The following is a 20,071-nucleotide window of genomic DNA, read 5'->3' on the forward strand; positions in this document are numbered from 1 at the left end:
TGGCAATCATGTTAAACCAAAAAAAAAAAAAAAAAAAAAAAAAAAAACTTGTGGTCAAATTCATATTTTCAAAAAGTTCCTATTCACCAACTTTTTAACAATTAATAATATATATAATTAGCTATTTCAAACTTAACCCAAGACATTCAAACAAACACATCAATTGGGCTTATCCATTAATTAAAATAGTCCAAAAATATCAAGTTGGATCAATTTTTGTCGTTTCTATTTGCAATTCATAATTTAAATAAAAAAAATCAAACCAAACAAAACCGTTAACACTTTCATGGCCAACATCAATTAAATGTAAAACCAAAACTACAAATTGAACCCAAAAAAAAAAAAAAAAAAAAAAATTAAAATTAAAATACACAAGGCCACTCTTAATTTTACACTAAGCTCACCTCTAAATCTCAAACTAAAATTCAACATCTTGTTACATCTAATCAAAGATCAAAACAAGCCAACTTAATCAATCTTTCATCATCTCCAAGAAGTCAAATTTTGACCAGCAACCCAATATTGTTTGACTACAAACAATATCTTTTCAGGGACAAGAGGTCCATCTTCATGATCCACCATTTTTGTATCCCACCTCATTCCAGAAACAATTCTTTTCACCTTCATCACTTCTCTTTCATTGTCACGTATTATAACAGTTCCTTCTGGCCTTAAAATTCTATCCATTTCCAAAAGAATGTCCTCATAACTACACCTGTAAAGTATATAACGAATATTATTTATATTAGAAAACATGTTTGTTATGTAGACTTAAAAAAATAAATGAAATTAAATTAAGTGCATATAGACTTACTTGTCTTTGTACAATGTGAATAGACCATTTGCATGGATAAGGTCGTATGTTCTTGGGTATGTTGAGAAGGCTTCACACCTAAAAAAGAAAATAGAGAAATAGGAGTTTATTTAAAAACAAGGGGTAAAATGGTCATTTTGGGTGGTTTGGCAATTAAATACTAATACTTTATTATTTCCAATCAAGCCATAAAAGTTGATCTTATTATTTAAAAACACGAAGGGTAAAATGGTCATTTTGTAGTTCTAAAAAAGATACTGGATTTTAGGTATAGAAATTACCAGTCATGATATATTTTGTTCAAAATATAATGATATTTTACCAAAATATAACAGTTTTTTCGATAATTTGACCTTAGTATTTTTTTTTAAAAAAACACCGAAGGGTAAAACGGTCATTTTGCAGTCTAAAAAAGAGACTGGACTTTAGGTACATAAACTACCAGTCATGATATATTTTGGTCAAAACATAATGCTTTTTTACCAAAATATAATGGTTTTCTCCATAATTTAACCTTATTATTTAAAAAAAAAAAAAAAGGGTAAAATGGTCATTTTGTAGTCTGAAAAAGAGACTGGACTTTAGAAATTACCAGTCATGATATATATTTTGGTCAAAACATAATGATTTTTTACCAAAATATAATGCTTTTTTCCATAACTTGACCTTATTATTTAAAAAATCCGAAGGGTAAAACCGTCGTTTTGCAGTCTAAAAAAGAGACTGGACTTTAGGTACATAAACTACCAGTCATGATATATTTTGGTCAAAACATAATGCTTTTTTACCAAAATATAATGGTTTTCTCCATAATTTAACCTTATTATTTTTTTAAAAAAAAAAAAAGGGTAAAATGGTCATTTTGTAGTCTGAAAAAGAGACTGGACTTTAGAAATTACCAGTCATGATATATATTTTGGTCAAAACATAATGATTTTTTACCAAAATATAATGCTTTTTTCCATAACTTGACCTTATTATTTAAAAAATCCGAAGGGTAAAACCGTCGTTTTGCAGTCTAAAAAAGAGACTGGACTTTAGGTACATAAATTACCAGTCATGATATATTTTGGTCAAAATATAACAACTCTTTACCAAAACATAACACGTTTTTCGATAACTAGACCTTATCATTTAAAAAAAAAACCAAAGGGCAAAACGGTCATTTTTCAGTCTAAAAAACAAGACACAACTTCAGGTCACATAAATTACCAGTCATGATAGATTCCAATCAATCCACGTTCAAAAACCACACCAAGAGTATCCCTTTTAGCAACAGTCGGCATCACATTCATCACCCAAGACTTTGGAGACTCAAGAGCAGCTGCAAAGCTTCCAAACCCAGCATTCATATCCATGATATTACGATATCGCCCCGAGTCAATAATCTTATTCACTCTCTTGTAAGCATTAAGATGTTTTTGCCACAATTTCTTGTCTTCTTGGAATGACTCAATGGAGACTCCATCAATGGAGCCACTACTGATTCTTGGAGGGATGTCATTAAGTCGTTCTGGAAATGGTTTCAATTCGCCGCCAGAAACTTCATCTGTGTTGTTTGTTTCCACATAAGGAGTCACACAAGCTTCCATTTCCTTGTACCTAAATAAAAATGTTTGTTCGTTACACTGTGTGTGAAAAAAAAAAAAAAAAAAAGTTATTCTTCTAACAACTCCAGAGCTGACACTGTGAAAAGGTTATTATGACAATAACTCATAGGTTATGTTTGGCAGACTAGCTGGTAGTTGAGAAGCTAGCCGGTACCTGTTAGTTGAAAAGCTGGTTGATAAAAAATTTTGTTAGCTGATGGTTGAAAAGCTAGTTGGTAAAAGAATGATGTTTGGTAAAAAAATTAATTAAGGGGTATATTTGGAAAATTGTAAAAAAGGTCTTGAAAAGCTAGTTTAAGTAGCTATTTAAAAAGCTAGTTTTTGGCTTGCCAAACATGATAACTTAAACAAGCTCAAAAAATAAGCTAAGCTTGTTAGCTGGGTGTGGGGCGCCAAACACAGATAAAATGACTTAAAAGCATGTTTTCTTTTTTATAAATAATTAAGGGTAAATTCGGAAATTTTTTAAAAAGCTTGTGAAAAGTTAGTTTAAGTAAGCTAACTTACCCTTATGATGGCCCACCACAAGCTTTTTCTTTTCATTTAATTTCTAGGGTTAAGCTAATAAAAGACCTTATATTTTGTGTTCTTTCCGGATTAAACCTCAAATTTAACTTTTTTTTAATGAAAAAGACCTTGCACTTTTTCATTTTTTCCTATCCGTTCCTTTTAGTCACTTTTCTCTAAAAAAGTTGTAAAACGCGAAGGTTTTTTCATGAAAAACTACAAAAGTTGAGGATTTATTTGGAAACATTGTTTTTTTAAAGAGAAATTGTCAGAAAAGTCCCAATATTTTCGAAAAAGTTTCACTTTAGTCCCAATTTTTTTTCAACAATAAAGTCCCGATTATTTCATTTTGGCTCAAATTAACAAAAAAGTCAATTTTTCTCTTTTAACAGAAAATAACATATCATCGTATAAAATCAAATAACTGAAACTCCCACACTGCAACTACTTCAACTCAAACAACCATCTTCTCCATGTGTGTGTGTGTGTGTTTGGATGTTAAAACTTAAAACTTAAAAGTTAAAAATTTAAAATTTAAAATTTAGTATGAAGTTATGTAGAGTAGTACCAAACATCATCGGGATTTGTGGATTGACACAGAGTAACACGAGAGTCTCGTTCTTGACAATATCCTTGATTGACTCTTTTCCTCCAAATTGCAGTTTCACCTTTCTCATATTTCTTCTCCCAACAAAGAAGTTTAGCCATTTCCTCAATATTCCTTTGTTCCTTTTCCAATTCTTCTTTTGGTCTTTGCCATGACTTGAAATTAACTTTCCAATTAATCGGAGGCCCAGAAAGAACCCAATACCCACCCGGTCTCAATACCCGGTCAACTTCCATCATGTACTTCCCATCTAACACCAATATTATTTTACTTAATTAAAATTTTCATACCATTTTTTAAGGGAAATTATATAATAATCATTATATATTTTCGTGATTATGTGGTTTAACCACTTGTAGTTTATTTTTTGTTAATCTCATAAAAGACCTTATATTTTGTGTTTTGTTTTGTTGGATTAAACCTGAGATTTATTTTTTTCCTAAAAAAGACCTTGTATTTTTCATTTTTCTCGATCTGGCTCTTTTAGTCTTTTAATTTCGAAAAACTTGTTAAAGGTGAGGCTTTTTTCGGGAAAAAAAGGGTTAATCTCATAAAAGAGTTTATATTTTGTGTTTTGTCTGGATTAAACCTCGGCTTTATTTTTTTTCTGAAAAAGAGCTTGTATTTTTTTGAAAAAAACCCTCAGCTTTGTCTTTTTTTTTTTTTTTGAAAAAAAAAAAACCCTCAACCTTCTAACTGCTTCCAAAAACCCTCAAATTTTTTAGTTTTTCTCGAAAAAACCCTCACGTTTTACTTTTCTTTTTGGAAAAAAATGACTAAAAGGGCCGGATTGGAAAAAATGAAAAAATACAATTGTCTTTTTCGGGCAAAAAACACAAAATATAAGGTCTTTTATGCGATTAACCCTTTTTCCAATCTGGCCCTTTTAGTTATTTTTTCCGAAAAAACTTGTAAAATGTGAGGGTTTTTTCGGGAAAAACTAAGAAAGTTGAGTTTTTTTTTTTTCGGAAATAGATAGAATATAACAACTCAAAATTGTTGATTTGGAAAAATGTGTGAAACTTGATACTTTTATGGAGTGATTGAAAATAATAAAGTATAAGTGGCTAAATCACAAAACAGGAAAAGATATGATAATATGGTTACTTAACAATTTTCCCACATTATTCAAAATAAAGATTTAGACTTAATGAAATTACCATTTCCACCCCATGGAATCAAGCACCTAGAACAATGAGCCATGTCAAAAGACCTTGAAGGGTATGGAAGTTTTATAGTTCCAAGAACACCAATAATTGCAGGGACACCTCTTTCAAGGGCAAATTGGACTTGTGCTTCATGTGAATCTCTTGGAGCAAAAGACATGGCTATAACATTTCTTTTGAATAAGTATGCACCCCAACTTGCAACCTATATTCCAAAATATTTTACAAAAAATACAACTTTTATTTACAAATTAAGAGCAAATTGCAGAAAATACTTTATCTTTTAAGTTTTAGCCATTATAGAACCATAACTTATTGACTTATAGTCATGGTAAAAGGAGTTTCTACTTTCTATTTATGGGGATAAAAACATGTAATCTCATAAAAGACCTTATATTTTGTGTTTTTTCCGGATTAAACCTTAACTTTATTTTTTTGTCTGAAAAGGACCTTGTATTTTTGCATTTTTTCCGAAAAAGCCCTCGACTTTGCATTTTTTTTTTTTCGAAAAAAATCAACAACCTTCTAAATGTTTCCGAATAAATCCTCAACTTTTTTAGTTTTTCCCGAAAAACCCTCATGTTTTACAATTTATTTCGGGGTTTTCTGCAGAAAAGTATCATTATTTTGGGAAAATTTTTGATAAAGTCCTTTTTTTAACAGAAAAGTCCCAATTATTTAATTTTACACAATAATCTATCATTTCCTGTTAAAATAAAAATAAGGATTTTTTTCGTTAATTTGGGCAAAATATTAAATAATCGGGACTTTGTTGTTGAAAAAAAATTAGGGCTTTACCAAAAATTTTCCCAAAATAATGGGGACTTCTCTGCATAAAACCCTTTATTTCAGAAGAAAAAAATGACCAAAAGGGCCAGATCAGAAAATTTGAAAAACTGCAAGGTCTTTATCATGAAAAACACAAAATATAAGGTCTTCTACTCTTTTACGAGATTAACCCTTGGTAAAAAGAGTAAAGTACATATCTATTTCATGTAATTGTCCCTAGAAAAAAATAAGGATTATTAAATATACTTACACCACAACCAGTGTCCAATGCAGTTCTAACCATTCCATTTCCAATTGGAATCACAGATGCCAATTGATCAATATAAGCATCTGCTCCATGAGGAAACTGAGTCCCTCCACCTGGGAATCTAAACACATCACCTTCATATTGAATCCAATTCTGAATCGCCTTTTCAACTGTCAAGCTCTTGTAAGGTGCATTAGCAAAAGGGACAAAATCCCTGCTTTTAGGCCATGGGAATGGAGTCACATACCCTTTAGGAGCTGGAATCAGACAATGAAGCTTCTCATTTTCAGGAGGACAATGTCTTTCCCTGTAGTTCATGAAGTCTCTAGGGAAAGTCATGGCTCGCATTTGATCATGGCAGGGTGTGTAGTCAATGAATCGATCAGCACATGGTTGGAAAACCTTGGTTTGTTGTAGATCATGGAGGTTTTTGATTCCATCTCCATGGTGTGTTTCAATGTTTAGATTTGAAAGAACACTGCAATCTGCTGTTTTTGTTACTTCTTGTGCTATGCTGTCTCCTTTACCAAATCCGCTCTTTTGCCATGCTCCAAGTAGATAGAAGAAGCAACAGAGACCCACGACTATGAATATTGAAAAGGATCTTCGTGTTCTATTGTCTCCTGGATTCCCTTTCGTTGCCATGAATGACCTGAAACATTGATTCGAGAAATCAAAATGCCATTGATACATGTCAAATCGACTGAAAAAGAAGCGACTTTGCATGACTAGACGTTTAATCAAACATTTGTAAGCATGTTTTCATTATTGTTATGATGTACTAGATATCTCATTGTGTTATATTTAGAATTTTAGAAGAGAATTTGTAGGTGGATAGAGAGACAAAGGTGTAGAAAGGCGAGATCTTTGTGTTCAGAGCAGCTAAGAAGCTGATCAAGTTCTGTGATTGAAAGCATTCTAGCGCTACTACATAAATAAACGATCCCATAAACCTCGGAAAATATTCCATCATCCATGATTAGCTTAAAGATCTGGAACCAAGTAAACAGACCAGTCAAACACACACGGAATGGAGTATAAAGCAGATAAAAACATTAGAACCGATTGAAGTAGTCGCTCGATTAAGAATGAAACAGAGGTGAACCCAATTAGGTATGACGTATATGGAAATAGATTGACGGGAAAAGCGGATCGAAGTGAGAAGAATCTTACGGATCTTGAAGACGATAGTGGAGATCTTGAGGACTTCGCTGGATTAAAACATGGACTGAGGGAGTGTAGATTCGTGTGACATATGATTAGCGATTATGGTGATGTCGGTGGGGTATGGTATGCAGAGGGGATATGAGATTGGTGTTCAATAAATGAAGAGGAATTTGGGTTTTTGATGAAGATTATGATTACGAAGGTGATGATGGCCTGGGTGACCCTTTTGTTAGATTCTTTAACCCCAGTTGTTATTGGCCATGGATAGCCTTTTTCTCTCTCCAATTCTGATTCAATATCATCCTTAATTTGATACACACGATCATGTTCATTTTATAGCGAATATCATTCGTTAAATCAAGTGCTGAAATAATAGTTTTGGTCATTAAGATTTCTTTATACATGTTTCTAAGATTCTTTATTGATTTTGAAGAGTAAATCTCACATTTTGTTTGTTTGTGCATGTGGCGGAGCCATGAATTTTGATACGGAGATACAAATTTTATTAAGATTGAAAATAGTAATGCAAAGAGTTTCTTAGTATTTAAATCCGTAAATGAGAAAAAATATAATTTAAGCAAAATTACAATCGAATCCGCCAACGCTTCATGTCTTGAAATCGATCAATGATATCGTCACCAAGAACTTGTAGAAACCCATCATTCTAAATAAAAGTGGTTAGACAATTGTTTAAAAATTGATCATCCATGCTATTTCTCAATTTATTCTCTCTACACTTATTATAACAATCATAAAATATATATTTTACATAGTTATTTAATCTCATGCATTAAAGACATGGTACAATGCAGTTACCTAAGGTATAATAACATAGAATATGTTTACAAATAATTTATTTTTATATATATAACAATTTTTTTAGGGATGTTGTAGGTAATTTTTATATATATAACAATTTTTTTGGGGATGTTGTAGTACCTACAACGCTAAATGTAACTCTGTCACTATTTTGTGCGATTAATAGAGTTAGATTTAGGTACACACTAAGGCTCGGCCGACATTTTGAAAGTTTTTTTTAGATTTTTTGGTTCACATGTGGATAGACATTTATTGTGTGGATATTTAGACAGTGATACTTACTTTATGAGAATAATTAAGGGAATACATTGTTTGATATTGTGAATACGTTCAACCTCACATACTCCTCTATTAAGCCAACTTTTCCATTAAGCTCTTAATGCTTAAGCCCAATGATACAAAACATAGATCTGAGTCTTAAAGAGTATCTAGAACCATAAAGTCACTAACTTGGTGACTTTGCATGCCCTAAAATATCCCAACTTCGATTTATAACATTCTCTTTTTATAAAAAGGCCATAACTCATGCATGGATGGATCTAAGCTTCAATGATGACAACTTTATGAATCTAGGACCAAAAGAACACTAAGAGTGGCAACTCTAAGTTTCAGAAGTGATATTAACCATAAGATCTCATCTATGGGACCAAAAAGGGTCCAAAACTCAAACAAAGGAGATCTAAGATTCTAAAGAGAAAAATTGAGACTTTATACCTCAAACAAGCCAGAAATGGAGCAGATAATCCGAATCTACAAGCTCTTCCTTGAACCAGCACCTTTCTCAAACCTTATCCTTCTTGAAAATGGGACAAAACACACCAAAATGGACATTATAAGCACAAAATGCAAGGGAGAGGCTTATGGTTTCAAATATGATGCTTAAGGGTCTGTGGAGGCTGAGAAATGAGGGTTTTAAAAATCCATAAGGATGCTTATATAGTGTCTACACTTGAAAATTAGGGTTTTCATCAAACCTTGCATACACCCCGTGTACAAGGCTATACGCCCCACGTACGCATCTAGAACCCCAACCAAGCCTTTGCATGAGTACGCTAAGTGTACCACTTGGTACGCCCCGTGTACTCGCTTTACAGCTTGTATGCTAAGCCTACCTTGCGGTACGCCCCGTGTACAACATAAGGACCAAATTCCAAATTAATAAATACACAAGGACCATAAATAACATACCAAGAATTCAAGTGTTACAATTTTTGTGTTAATTCGGTCCAAGGAAAAATACCCGTTGACCGAGTCTGTTGTGCGTCGTTCTCATATATACCATTTTCCATGCTTCCTTCTTCGTAGTTCGTACACCGAACTTGGTTCTCCTTCAAGCCAACTCATAACTTCTCCTTCCACAACCACCCGTTCTTATGAAATCGATCACCGGACACCTCCTCTACCATCATCCTTTCCAATGTCATTCACCTCTTCCTCTTTAATCAATTTCATAAATTGAGGTTTGATTGTTTGTGATTTCAGTTTTTCTTATTTTCAATGAAATCGATTTCAATTTTGCTTATTTTTAACTTCCTAAAAATGGTAATCCAATTCACTGTTTCTTTCACTAAATCTATAGTTTTTGTTTAGAGATTCAAGAAGGTTGTCGATGTCATTATCTTTTGTTTCGACTTGGGACAGGTGCTTTTGTTCTGGGTATTCAGTTGGAACCTTTTTGTATTTGATAACTAGTTAAATGGATAACTATTGTGGTATCACCATTAATAAATAACAATCAATTTGTGTTCTGTTTTTATATTTCATAATCTACCAGTAACGTTGTTACTATATATCACATTGATATATTCATATTTTTTGTGTTTGTTATAAGGAATTGAGAGATGAGTTGAATGAAACAATGTAGATTATATATTACTTGTGAATCATTTTGGAATTTCATGTGTTATCTTTTTGGGATTATATATTACTTGTGAATCATTTGGAAAACTGTAATGAACTCAAATGATGGAGGTTAGTGATATAAAATAAAGAAAAATTTGATTCTTGATTTATTAAAAAAAATGTTTTTTTTAGGGTAATATAGTTATTTTGCACAGTCAATCAGATGCAAATCAAATAGCAAGCTTCGGTCAGAAGTTAACTCAATCAGAAGTTCTAATCCACTCAGCTTCTAACCTAGTTAACTCTAACTCATTTAGCAACTATCAAGCGACACATTAGTTATTATCTTAGAATAGCATTGTTCATATACATCTACACAATAGATGTCATCCATATTCGAACATTTCCCTTTAAAACAAACTCTCTCTCTTTCTCTCTCTCTCTCTCTCTCTCTCTCTCTCTCTAAAGTTAATAGATCGAATACTTTTTCACAAGCAAAATATATAGCTTCTAACTACTATGTAGTTTTACAAAAATGCCCTAAATTAAAATGTTTGTTATTGTTTTTCAAGATGCTTGTTTAATCATTTTTTACCAAAGGATCAATGGCCTAGCGGTAAAGAGTGACCCTCTAATATGAGAGGTCATGGGTTCAAGTCTCGATGGAGACTTGGTGGTTATTTAGGAGTAGTTTAGTTAGTTTGTCGTTTAAAAAAAAAAAAAACTTGTTAAATCATTTATTGTGCGTTTTAAATGGTTTTATTGAGAAATAATCTTATTGATCAACATTCAAGTTTGGAAAATGTTTGAATTTCGAATCTAAGGTTTAAAAATTAAATAAATCAATTTATGGTTTAAACCAAGTTCTGAGACAATAATATGAATGTTTCAAAAAATGTTTACAAATGTGTAACGTCCGTAGATCAGGACTAGTCAATTTAGAGACAATGAGCATCAAAAATGACTTTTTGATAGAAGATTATTTAGAATGAATAATCTTAACGAAGTTGTAGTGGTCGTGACAAGGATTTGAATTGCAATTACTATATGGTGATCAATGTATGATTATTCTAACTGTATTTGTGAATTTCAAAATATATAGTAGCATGATAGAGTTTTTTGTTTTGTTATTCGAGTTGTATGTTCAATTAGAGAAAAAGTAGATCAAATTATTTAGGGTTGCATGCACACATAGGATTATTAGTCTATACATAATATCCATCATAAAGTGTAATTATTCAATAATTGAACAAAAGGCTCCAAAACCTTCCACAAAGGTGGTGGACGGTTTTGAAGGGGATAGTATATGGTTTCTAGAATATCCCATGTGGATATATAAGGACTTGGATAATTACCAATTTGAAATATTATTATTATATTTCAATTAGGGTTATCTGAGGCTTCCTTGTACCACTATATAAGGATCCTAAGCCCTCCAAAATTTGGCCACTGTATTCCATAGAGAGATAACCGAAATTTCAAGCCTCCCCTCTCTTCCCTCTTAAGTCATCTTCTTGCTAGCTTGGATGTGATTCCATTAGAGGCACGACGTACACTTGTGGTGCTTGCTTCCAAGAGATCTACTTTTGCATAATCATTGTTATTTACTACAATAACAATTAAGGTATGTAATCCTAAACCCTAAGTTATGATTTTCGAAAATTACCTAGGGTTCTTAGGGTTTCTTATTTGATGTTCATAGTTATAGGTTCAATAGTGAAAACATATATCATTTATGTTGCATGTGAACTTAAGGGTTTTAAGTTTATTTGTTTTACCTAAATCTCATCAAATTTATGGATAAATGTGTTTATGATTGGATTATAGTTTATATGTTTTTATGGCCTAATTAACTATGTATTTTAGGTCATTATGCTAATATATTTGAGTAAAAATGTTATATCTTAAAAAATATGATACTTAATATACTTTGAAATGTTAACTTATAGTTAAAATCGAAGTTGGGATACAAAAGTAAGAGAACAAAGCTGAAAAGACGCAAAAAGGATATTGATGGACATATTGACATCTCTTCAATATTTTGGCCATATCTAACGACTCGTAACTCCCACTAAGGAGATTCAAGATGTTCTAAACCTAGACAAAATTTCGGACGACTTTCATGTTGTGCCAAATACAAATTCCAGTTCCCACTCCGTGGAAAAGGAATTACCAAGACATGGTGGATCAAAAATGACGAAAAAAAACCCAGCTAGGTATACGCATTCAAGTACGTTATGGATTTTAGTTTCCATGACGTAGGAAGACTTTCACCACGCCGTGGTGACACCGACACCTATAAATAAAGCTGAAATTAAACGTAATGGTATATCATACAACCTAGTTCGATTTATGCTATTATAAACCCCAAGCTACAATTTTGAGAGTCTATAAGGCGGTTGGAGGGTCTTTAAGCATATATGGAGCGAAAATATGAAGGATTCGAGAGCGGATTTACGATGGGAATATTTCGGTTTGCTTTTCTGATCACAATTAGTATTCCTATTGTGTTCCTTCTGTTTTTACTATCTGAATTAGGGTGTTAAAACCTTTTTCTTTCGTTTTGTAGTAGATGAACCTTGATATTATGCGTTGAATTCAGTAATTCATATTTTATTACTTTGGTTATTAATTGTGTATGATTGATCGCATCACATATCATGTTAAAGTTATGATTTTTATTACATATTCTTGAGTTATGTGTAGTTTAGATGACCAATATGATTACATTGACTTGAATCTTAACTGTTTTATGATTATAATCTGTTAGGACTAGAGATTGATCAAATCCTAAGGTTAAGTGCTATGAATTGTTGACTTTGACTGTGTTAGAGAGTATTAGTTATCAATGTTATGCTTCGATTGATTGTCATGACCATTGATGAAAAATCACTAGATTATATCTTTCATATTATGAATTTACATTAAATTAATTATATGTTCACTAATTATATGATAACTGTGTGAGTTGTTCATTAATTATTAGTACTATGAAATTCAATCAAGATAACTAGTCACATTAGAATTCAGTAACCAACTAATAATTGCACTATTAACGAATTTAACCATAATTTTGAGATGTAACCCAATCTAAACCAAAGTACCTAAAGTGATTCGTTTCCAGTCAGTTTATCTAGTTACAGTAGCTATTGATTTAATTAAACTTTCATAATCAAAACCCCCTTTTTATTGCTTTCTTTTATTAGTATAACTTATAGCCAAATATTCTAATGTTAATTTATATCGTTCCCCTTGAGTATGATACCCTTGCTTATCAAACTCGGCGTACAAGAGAGATCATTGGTTCTATAAGTCTTACAAAGCTAATAAGTCTTTGTTGTTATCAACTCATTTTCTTTTCATACTCTCACCTATGTAGGATGAGATAAAAGTCATTTAAACCAATTATTAATCTCTTCCAAGTAACCTACTTTGATAAGTAATTTCTGATTCATCTTTAAATTGTTTTGGATGTGTGGTATATCGAAACGAAGGTATCATGAAGGAGAACATGAATATATAATCATTAATCCATTTTGATTATATTTAGTGTCTGAAATACATGGTCAAAACTGGAGGGGCGGGGGGGGGGGGGGGGGGGTCCATTTTTGAAAGTTAGTAAATTTAATTTTCCAATACTATTTACCTCTTTTTAGTTATGATTTTACATTGATTTAGAAAGTTATTCCTGATAGAAAATTATGATACTTTGAGAATAAACTCGAATTAATATTCTTTTGATCTTATCTTTTTAACATTATCTCCATAATAACTTTTCGAATTAATGTTCTTTTTATCTTATCTTTTTAACATTATCTTCGTAATAACAACTTTTGTAAGTTTTATGGTTCAATAATTAGAACATTTATCCTAGCTAGCCTTATTGGGGTTCAAATTTTGATATCTTATAATACTTATAAATGACTTACTTGAACCAATTCTATTTTTATTTGAATTTAAAATTTGGATGTTTTGTTTGTAATATGTTGAGATTTTACTGGTTGCAATTGTTTGATGTGTACTTTCATCCAATCTTATAAAGTTTCCCATAGTGATCTACATAAGTGGTCTAAGATCGGTGGTACTAGATTTCGTTAATAAATAAATTAAATCCAAAAATGTAAAAGTCAAATAATCTATAGGTTGGAAATAATATAAATGTCAAGATGGCCGAGTTGGTCTAAGGCGCCAGTTTCAGGTACTGGTCCGAAAGGGCATGGGTTCGAATCCCATTCTTGACAAACAACGCTTTTTGCTATTAGATAATTACTATTTTATTTGCTCCTCTCGACCCTCATCGGTGTTTCATTTTTATCCTCTTTTTAATAATTATTATTGTCTAAATAATGAGGTTTTATAAGATATTTGGAAAAAGAAAACGTAATGAAGGCAAAATGAGAGGAAATCTTTACAGATTTAGGATTTAAAACCTTTCTAAGTTTGTTATTTATATATTAAGTCAAGATTAACATCATAAATCATAAATAGGTAACACACGGTTTCTTTATTTTCTTTAGTAAAATATCATTGATTTAATAAATAATACGATAAAAATAATGAAATATTTACTTTTGTTCACAAAATATCATTAATAATCATCGAAAACGAGTTCAAATCACGGATGTCCTATTCTTTTGTTTCTTATTTACTCACAGATGTCCTATTCTTTTGTTTCATATTTATTCACAATGGTACCAGGGCCGGTCCAAACATATATGGGACCCGGGACGAAAAGAAAAATAGGACCCCTCAAATACAAATATAATAAAGATTCAAAAAAATATCATTACTCTTTAATATAGACGTTTTCAATTAGAAATAAAAAGCAAACTAAATTGTTTATCTTTTGAGTTAAATTGAATTTCAACCAACTTTAAGGTAGTGTTTGTTTTTTGTCTGCAGATCTGCGAGACGTCTTCTGTCTGCGCCGCGCAGACCACGCGCAGACATTAGTCTTCGCAGACTGTTTGTTTTTTTGAAGACTGCAGACCTAAAAATGTCTGCGCGCCCTCTTCTTGGCGCAGATGTGGACCAGAGTCTTCTAACATCTTCAGACATCTTCTAGCTTAAAAAAACATATATATCTTTATTTTTTTAAGTTTTTTTTTTAATTTATATTTTTTCCAACTTTATTAATGATAAACAATATGAAAAAAAAATTACAAAACTTAAAAAAAAAACATTTGACGATACAAACATGATATTTTTAACAAATTTATAAATAAAAATTTATTATAATAATAGTCGTTGAAGTTGTTTATATAAATATGAAACAAAAATCATAATATATTCTTATATTTTTTTGCCAAAATTTTGTAAAACTTTATTTAATAGAGTATCATCAATTTCTCGAGAAAATATTTATCGTACGTTTTTAATAGATTTATTTGAAAAAATCGAAGTTTATTTCCATCTATTTATGTATCAAATTCTTTGATCACTAATTATAATGTTTAGTTATAACTTTGCAATCAAAGTTGTTGGTTTTTATCAAATATGTATATGAATTAATACCATTTTTATTTTTATTTTTTATATAATAATACATAAAAGTTGATCTAGATTCGTTATATATTTATAATAAAGTCGTAAAAATATATAAAAAATTCGCTTTGAAGTTTTAAAAAATCAGTTTATTTAGATTTCAGTTTATTTTAATAGCTCGCAGATGTTAAAAAAACAAACAGTCTTCTTTTTTCAGACTGCAGACGTTTGGTCCACCTCTTCTACTGCAGAGGTCTACAGATGTGGTCCGCAGACTGCAGACATTTTGCCTCAGAAAAAACAAACAGCACCTAAGTCTTTAAAATCATTTAGATATTAATATATATATATATATATATATATATATATATATATATATATATATATATATATATATATATATATATATATCCCATAAATTTTGAGCCCCCTGGAGTCGTGGGCTCTGCGCGGTCGCCCGGGTTGCCCACCGTCTGGATCAGCCCTGAATGGTACCCGATCTACTTTTAGTCCTTTGTTTTTTTTAAGACTCGTCTTAGGAGCAACATATTTTCTTGGAGTAACTTTTCTCACATGAGGATATCAAGAAGGTGGATGGTTTCATGTTTGCGTTCTTTAAGCGCTATTGGGAGTTGATTGTAGAGGATGCTGTGAGTTCGATTGGTTGCTTTCATGCAACTAATGAGTGTAATCTCTCTAACTTCAAAGGTTTTAATATGAAATCCATTAAGGATTTCCATCATATTAGTTTGATTGGATGTCAATATCGGATATGATTTGTCTTTCTAGAATATATTAAATAATATTTAATTATACATATCGATTGAAGGCAAACAGGCAACAAGCTGCGCCGCTAGCCCTTTCTGGATGGCAAAACCAATTCTTTTGAAAACAACATTTGTGGATCTAGGAGATATGACATTAGAATGCATGACCCGTTGGACTCTATTAAGGAGATCCACCGCCTCTGGTGCGAGAAAAACCAAATGTATCGAATGCAAAAGGAACAAACACATGTTGATTTTCTCTACATGCATTCTTGTGCTTTACCACTTTGCACGCATCGACTTTCAAAGCGGCATGCCCAGCTGCGAAACCTCCGCTCCCCAAACCAACAAGAGGAGAAACACCAGTAAGATCCACGCACGCATGCTTCCCTCCTATCCATCCAAAGACCAAAATATCAGCCGGTCTAAGTGTGGACCTGCCATCCTGCGGGTCCGTCAAAAAGTTCACTGATGCTTCTTTCTTCACAGATATACCAGCACGCCGACAAGCATCAAAGAGAACATCCCGAATCATATCATGTCTATACTTGAAACTAGGGAGCTCTCTACAATGAACCGCGTGTTCCCCAAAGGTATCCAAACATGCCTTGCGACAAACGGGCATATCTCGTCAATTGGGAATATTGGAATCATGAGGCGGTAACGAAGGATAGTTCGGTACTCCACAGGAGACATATGCTGGCCAAGACCATCAATAGGGATAGTTAGCAGAAAATCCTGAGCATGAGGTGCCCGCAGACACTCAAAGACTGCTTTCTGTCTGACAGTCATATCGAAGCTGACTTCCATATCTTGGACGATTTTGCTAAAAAGGGCACACGCCAAAGCTTTTTGGGATTTAGGGGGGCGGTGTCCTTATTAGTGAAACCGCTACAGTCAAATCCCGGAATCGTATCACGGAGACGAGTCATAGCACATAGATAATCCGAGTCCATACCACATATGCCACTGTCACGTAAGATGTGGTCTTGTAATGCCCAAGATTGGGCCCTCGAGGCTACAAATGTGTAGGAGGAAACCTCGTAGGTCGAGTACAAACCCAAACCACCGAAACGAATAGGTAAGGAAGCCAAGCGCCACTGAATGTCTCCAAAGAAGGGGCCTCCACATATCACCATATCCTCGATAGACCTGCGCAATCCCTTGTCAAAGAATAACGTTGCCCCTTCTATGTTTATCGACTGACATGTTCTTAAACCAAAGAAAAGTTTTGCAATGCCCATACATGATCGAAGCAAAAGGAGCTCACTCTGCGGGTCACATAGTTGTGGAAGAAGGCCCATCAAATCAACAGCATTGACCGCTCTTTTCATGGCCAGCCTGCTAATAAACCCCGTGTCTCTGCTAATAGCCCCCCCCCCCCCCCCCCAAGGAGTTTCACCCCCAAAGAAGGTCTCCCTATTTGTTCCTACCATCACATGAGGGCCAAAAAATCTCCGTTTTCTTGATGTTCAACTCAAGACCCAAACCTGGACCATGCAACCGAATTATGTTCAACACTCTAGCCACCTCCTCTGAATCCCCAATGATAGTCCCATCATCTAGGTACCAAGCATGGAGAAGGAGCTTACAATTGTCTCTAACCTTGTGCACAAGCGGGGTGCAAAACAAGGGCAAAAAGAAGAGGGCCCAAAGGGTCACCTTGCTGCACCCCAGTGGCAGACCATATATGTTGGTCTCCGATATAAAGTCTCGCTGCTTCCCCGTACAAGAAATTCACCCACAAAGAAATGGAAGGGCACATCTTCTTAACCTCATGGAGCAATGCTGAACCATCCACTAGGTTAAAGACATTCGAAAAATCCACAGTCAGCATTACAAGACACCCATCAGCATGATGTTCACTCAACACCCTATTAGCACTGTGTAACACAGCCTCAGCACCGCCAGATACACCAACCCCAAACTAAAAATCATTAAGGTACTTGGCCATTTCTTTACCCACACCTTTCATGGCAACCTTGGAAACCAGACGTCTCCATATAGTGCCTACTGCAATCGGACGAATCCCGTTGTCAGGTTTAAGTAGAGGTGTGAGAGGAGCGGATGCAACAAACTCTGCCAAAATGGTTGGACATATTCCCTCTAACCATAAATTAACAATTGAAGTGATAACATGTATGAGCTCTGTGGCAATAACAGACCCTTCTCCACAAAGGGCGTCTAGTAAGTGTTGAGCCCTCAAGCCATCTCTCCCGCAAGAAGTTCCTTTAGGGAAGGATTTGATGCAACTAAATATACAATCAAAGTCTGCTACAAGGGGAGGTTCATAAATTATAGGGCTCGACATGGATGGGGGTGGTCTGAAAGGGTGCTTGTCCTCCAAAGCTTTAATAGTATCACCATTATATGGTGCAACACCCAATAAGCATAACACTCTCACTGCTGCGGTAAAATGACCATGTGCAACCTTACGGAGGCACTGTCTGATGTTGGTGTTACTTGATGTAGCCTCCTTCTGAAGGATACCTCCACCCTGTCTTATAGCTCCAACCTCAGGATTGTCTAACATATTTTGAACTAACTTCGTGATACCACCCTCTTTCCCCCATGTATCCACGGATTTCAGGATGGAGCTTTGCTGTAAATATTTTCTATTCCCAGACCTACATTCTTATCTATTTTCGGGTCTAAACACCTGCAATGTGCATCGAGGGAGATGTAACAAACACATCCATGCCTTAGCCGAGCCAGGTTGGGCAATCACCTTGTAAAGAGCGGTCTTCAAAGCCTGAGAGAAAGCAAGACAACAACTATGGGGGATACTCTTGACAATAGTGATAGGCTCTTTAAAAACACGATCAAGGAGCGCAACATCAAAAACCAAACCTCCAAGAGCATTTGTCACCAACTCTTTATTTGACGGCTTTGGAATAGCGACAATATAACGACTCGAACCGTCATTCCCTATAACAAACCTCACACGACCATCCAAGTGATGACAATAACGGCTAAGAGCTTGCAAAGTCATACACTCCCCACACATCTATTGACCAAAGGCCTTCAAAGTTTCTTCCACTGCCATAAATAGACCAACATCCCTAGAAAGAGCTTCACGTAACACACTTTTACGATCTTCGGTATGTAAATGATGTCTTTTGATGTGTGAAATCATACGATGAATCCCTTTACTTCCAACTTCACCGTTTGGGCAATAATTGAAGCTTCTGAACGGGCACAGACACATATCACTCAAACTTGTGGAATAAGAAGCCATATAAGAGAACAAGCCTCAAGATGAAGCTAAAACTATGAAGCAATATTAAACAAGGAAGGGAAGGAAATGGCACACCAACACAATGTTGATGTGCACAAGAAGCATCCAAACTAAGAAAACTACATTATCTTGAACAACAAGGCTGCAACACGAGAAAAACTGGTTTAGGCATTTTATCAAACACTTGGTAGGCAGCAAAATTGGCTTCTTAGAATTTCATCTTCTTCCATTGAAACATCAGCCCAAAATCTCTATTTGAATGTAAATAATCTTCAAAGCATGCCTTACTTAAACCCACCAACAATGCACTGGCATCAAATTAATTCACCCAATAATTGAATGGAAAAAAAATGAAAAATCAAGCCAACCGGAAAGATGTCACGATCATATTTGGATTTAGTTTGCAGCTTTTTTTTTTGGAATCTGATAAGTTTCTTCAACTCATCTGATAAGTTTATGTGGTGTTGCTAGTTATCGTGATTCTAATTTTACGAAATGGAGGCGATTCATAGCGTTATCAGTTATAGTTTGCTAAAATACGCTGGTGAAGAACGTACCAGTGGAATGACTCAACCTGACTTTGTTACATGTTCAAATATTTCAGGAGTTATTACTTATGTTCCCCAACACCATATGAACTGTGTTTACATTTATAATATTCATAGCTAGTTTCCTAATGCAACATGTGAAAAACTATGTGCATGATGAATAAGAGCTCTTCGGTTCCTGCTTATAGATATAGGTCATACTGACCAAATTACAAATAGGTTGTATGAGGTGATAGATTTGGTGATCAGTTTGGAGCAGTTAGCATTCATTAAAGGTCATTAGATCCTTGATGGTCCTTTAATGATTAAAGAGATAGTGGGACGTTGTAAGGCACGACAGAAACAATTAATGGTGTTCAAAATTGATTTTAAGAAGGTATAGATTCGTTGTCTTTGGAGTATCTTTCGGAGTCTAAGGATTATGGGGTTCGATAATATTTGGCACAGGTGTTCAACTAGATTATAT

At 33.7% G+C, this 20,071-nt stretch overlaps 1 protein-coding gene and 1 non-coding gene across 2 annotated transcripts; one reads left to right on the forward strand and one right to left on the reverse strand.

Moving 5' to 3' along the window:
- Nucleotides 1-275: 275 nt before the first annotated feature.
- On the reverse strand, nt 276-7,229 carry LOC145043047 (putative methyltransferase PMT2). Its single transcript, XM_078991584.1, has 7 exons — nt 6,914-7,229; nt 5,744-6,392; nt 4,699-4,909; nt 3,500-3,788; nt 2,027-2,416; nt 815-892; nt 276-715 (listed from the first exon to the last, which is right to left on the reverse strand). Exons 2-7 carry the CDS (start codon nt 6,383-6,385, stop codon nt 484-486), a joined length of 1,842 nt encoding a protein of 613 aa, XP_078847710.1. The 5' UTR covers nt 6,386-6,392; nt 6,914-7,229; the 3' UTR covers nt 276-483.
- A 6,499-nt stretch (nt 7,230-13,728) lies between these two features.
- Nucleotides 13,729-13,809, forward strand: TRNAL-CAG (transfer RNA leucine (anticodon CAG)). Its single transcript has one exon. It is a non-coding gene; the product is annotated as a tRNA-Leu (tRNA).
- Nucleotides 13,810-20,071: the final 6,262 nt, after the last annotated feature.

This window comes from Lactuca saligna, chromosome 4, assembly GCF_052625555.1.
Source record: "Lactuca saligna cultivar CGN05327 chromosome 4, ASM5262555v1, whole genome shotgun sequence".
Taxonomy (NCBI): Eukaryota; Viridiplantae; Streptophyta; class Magnoliopsida; order Asterales; family Asteraceae; genus Lactuca; species Lactuca saligna.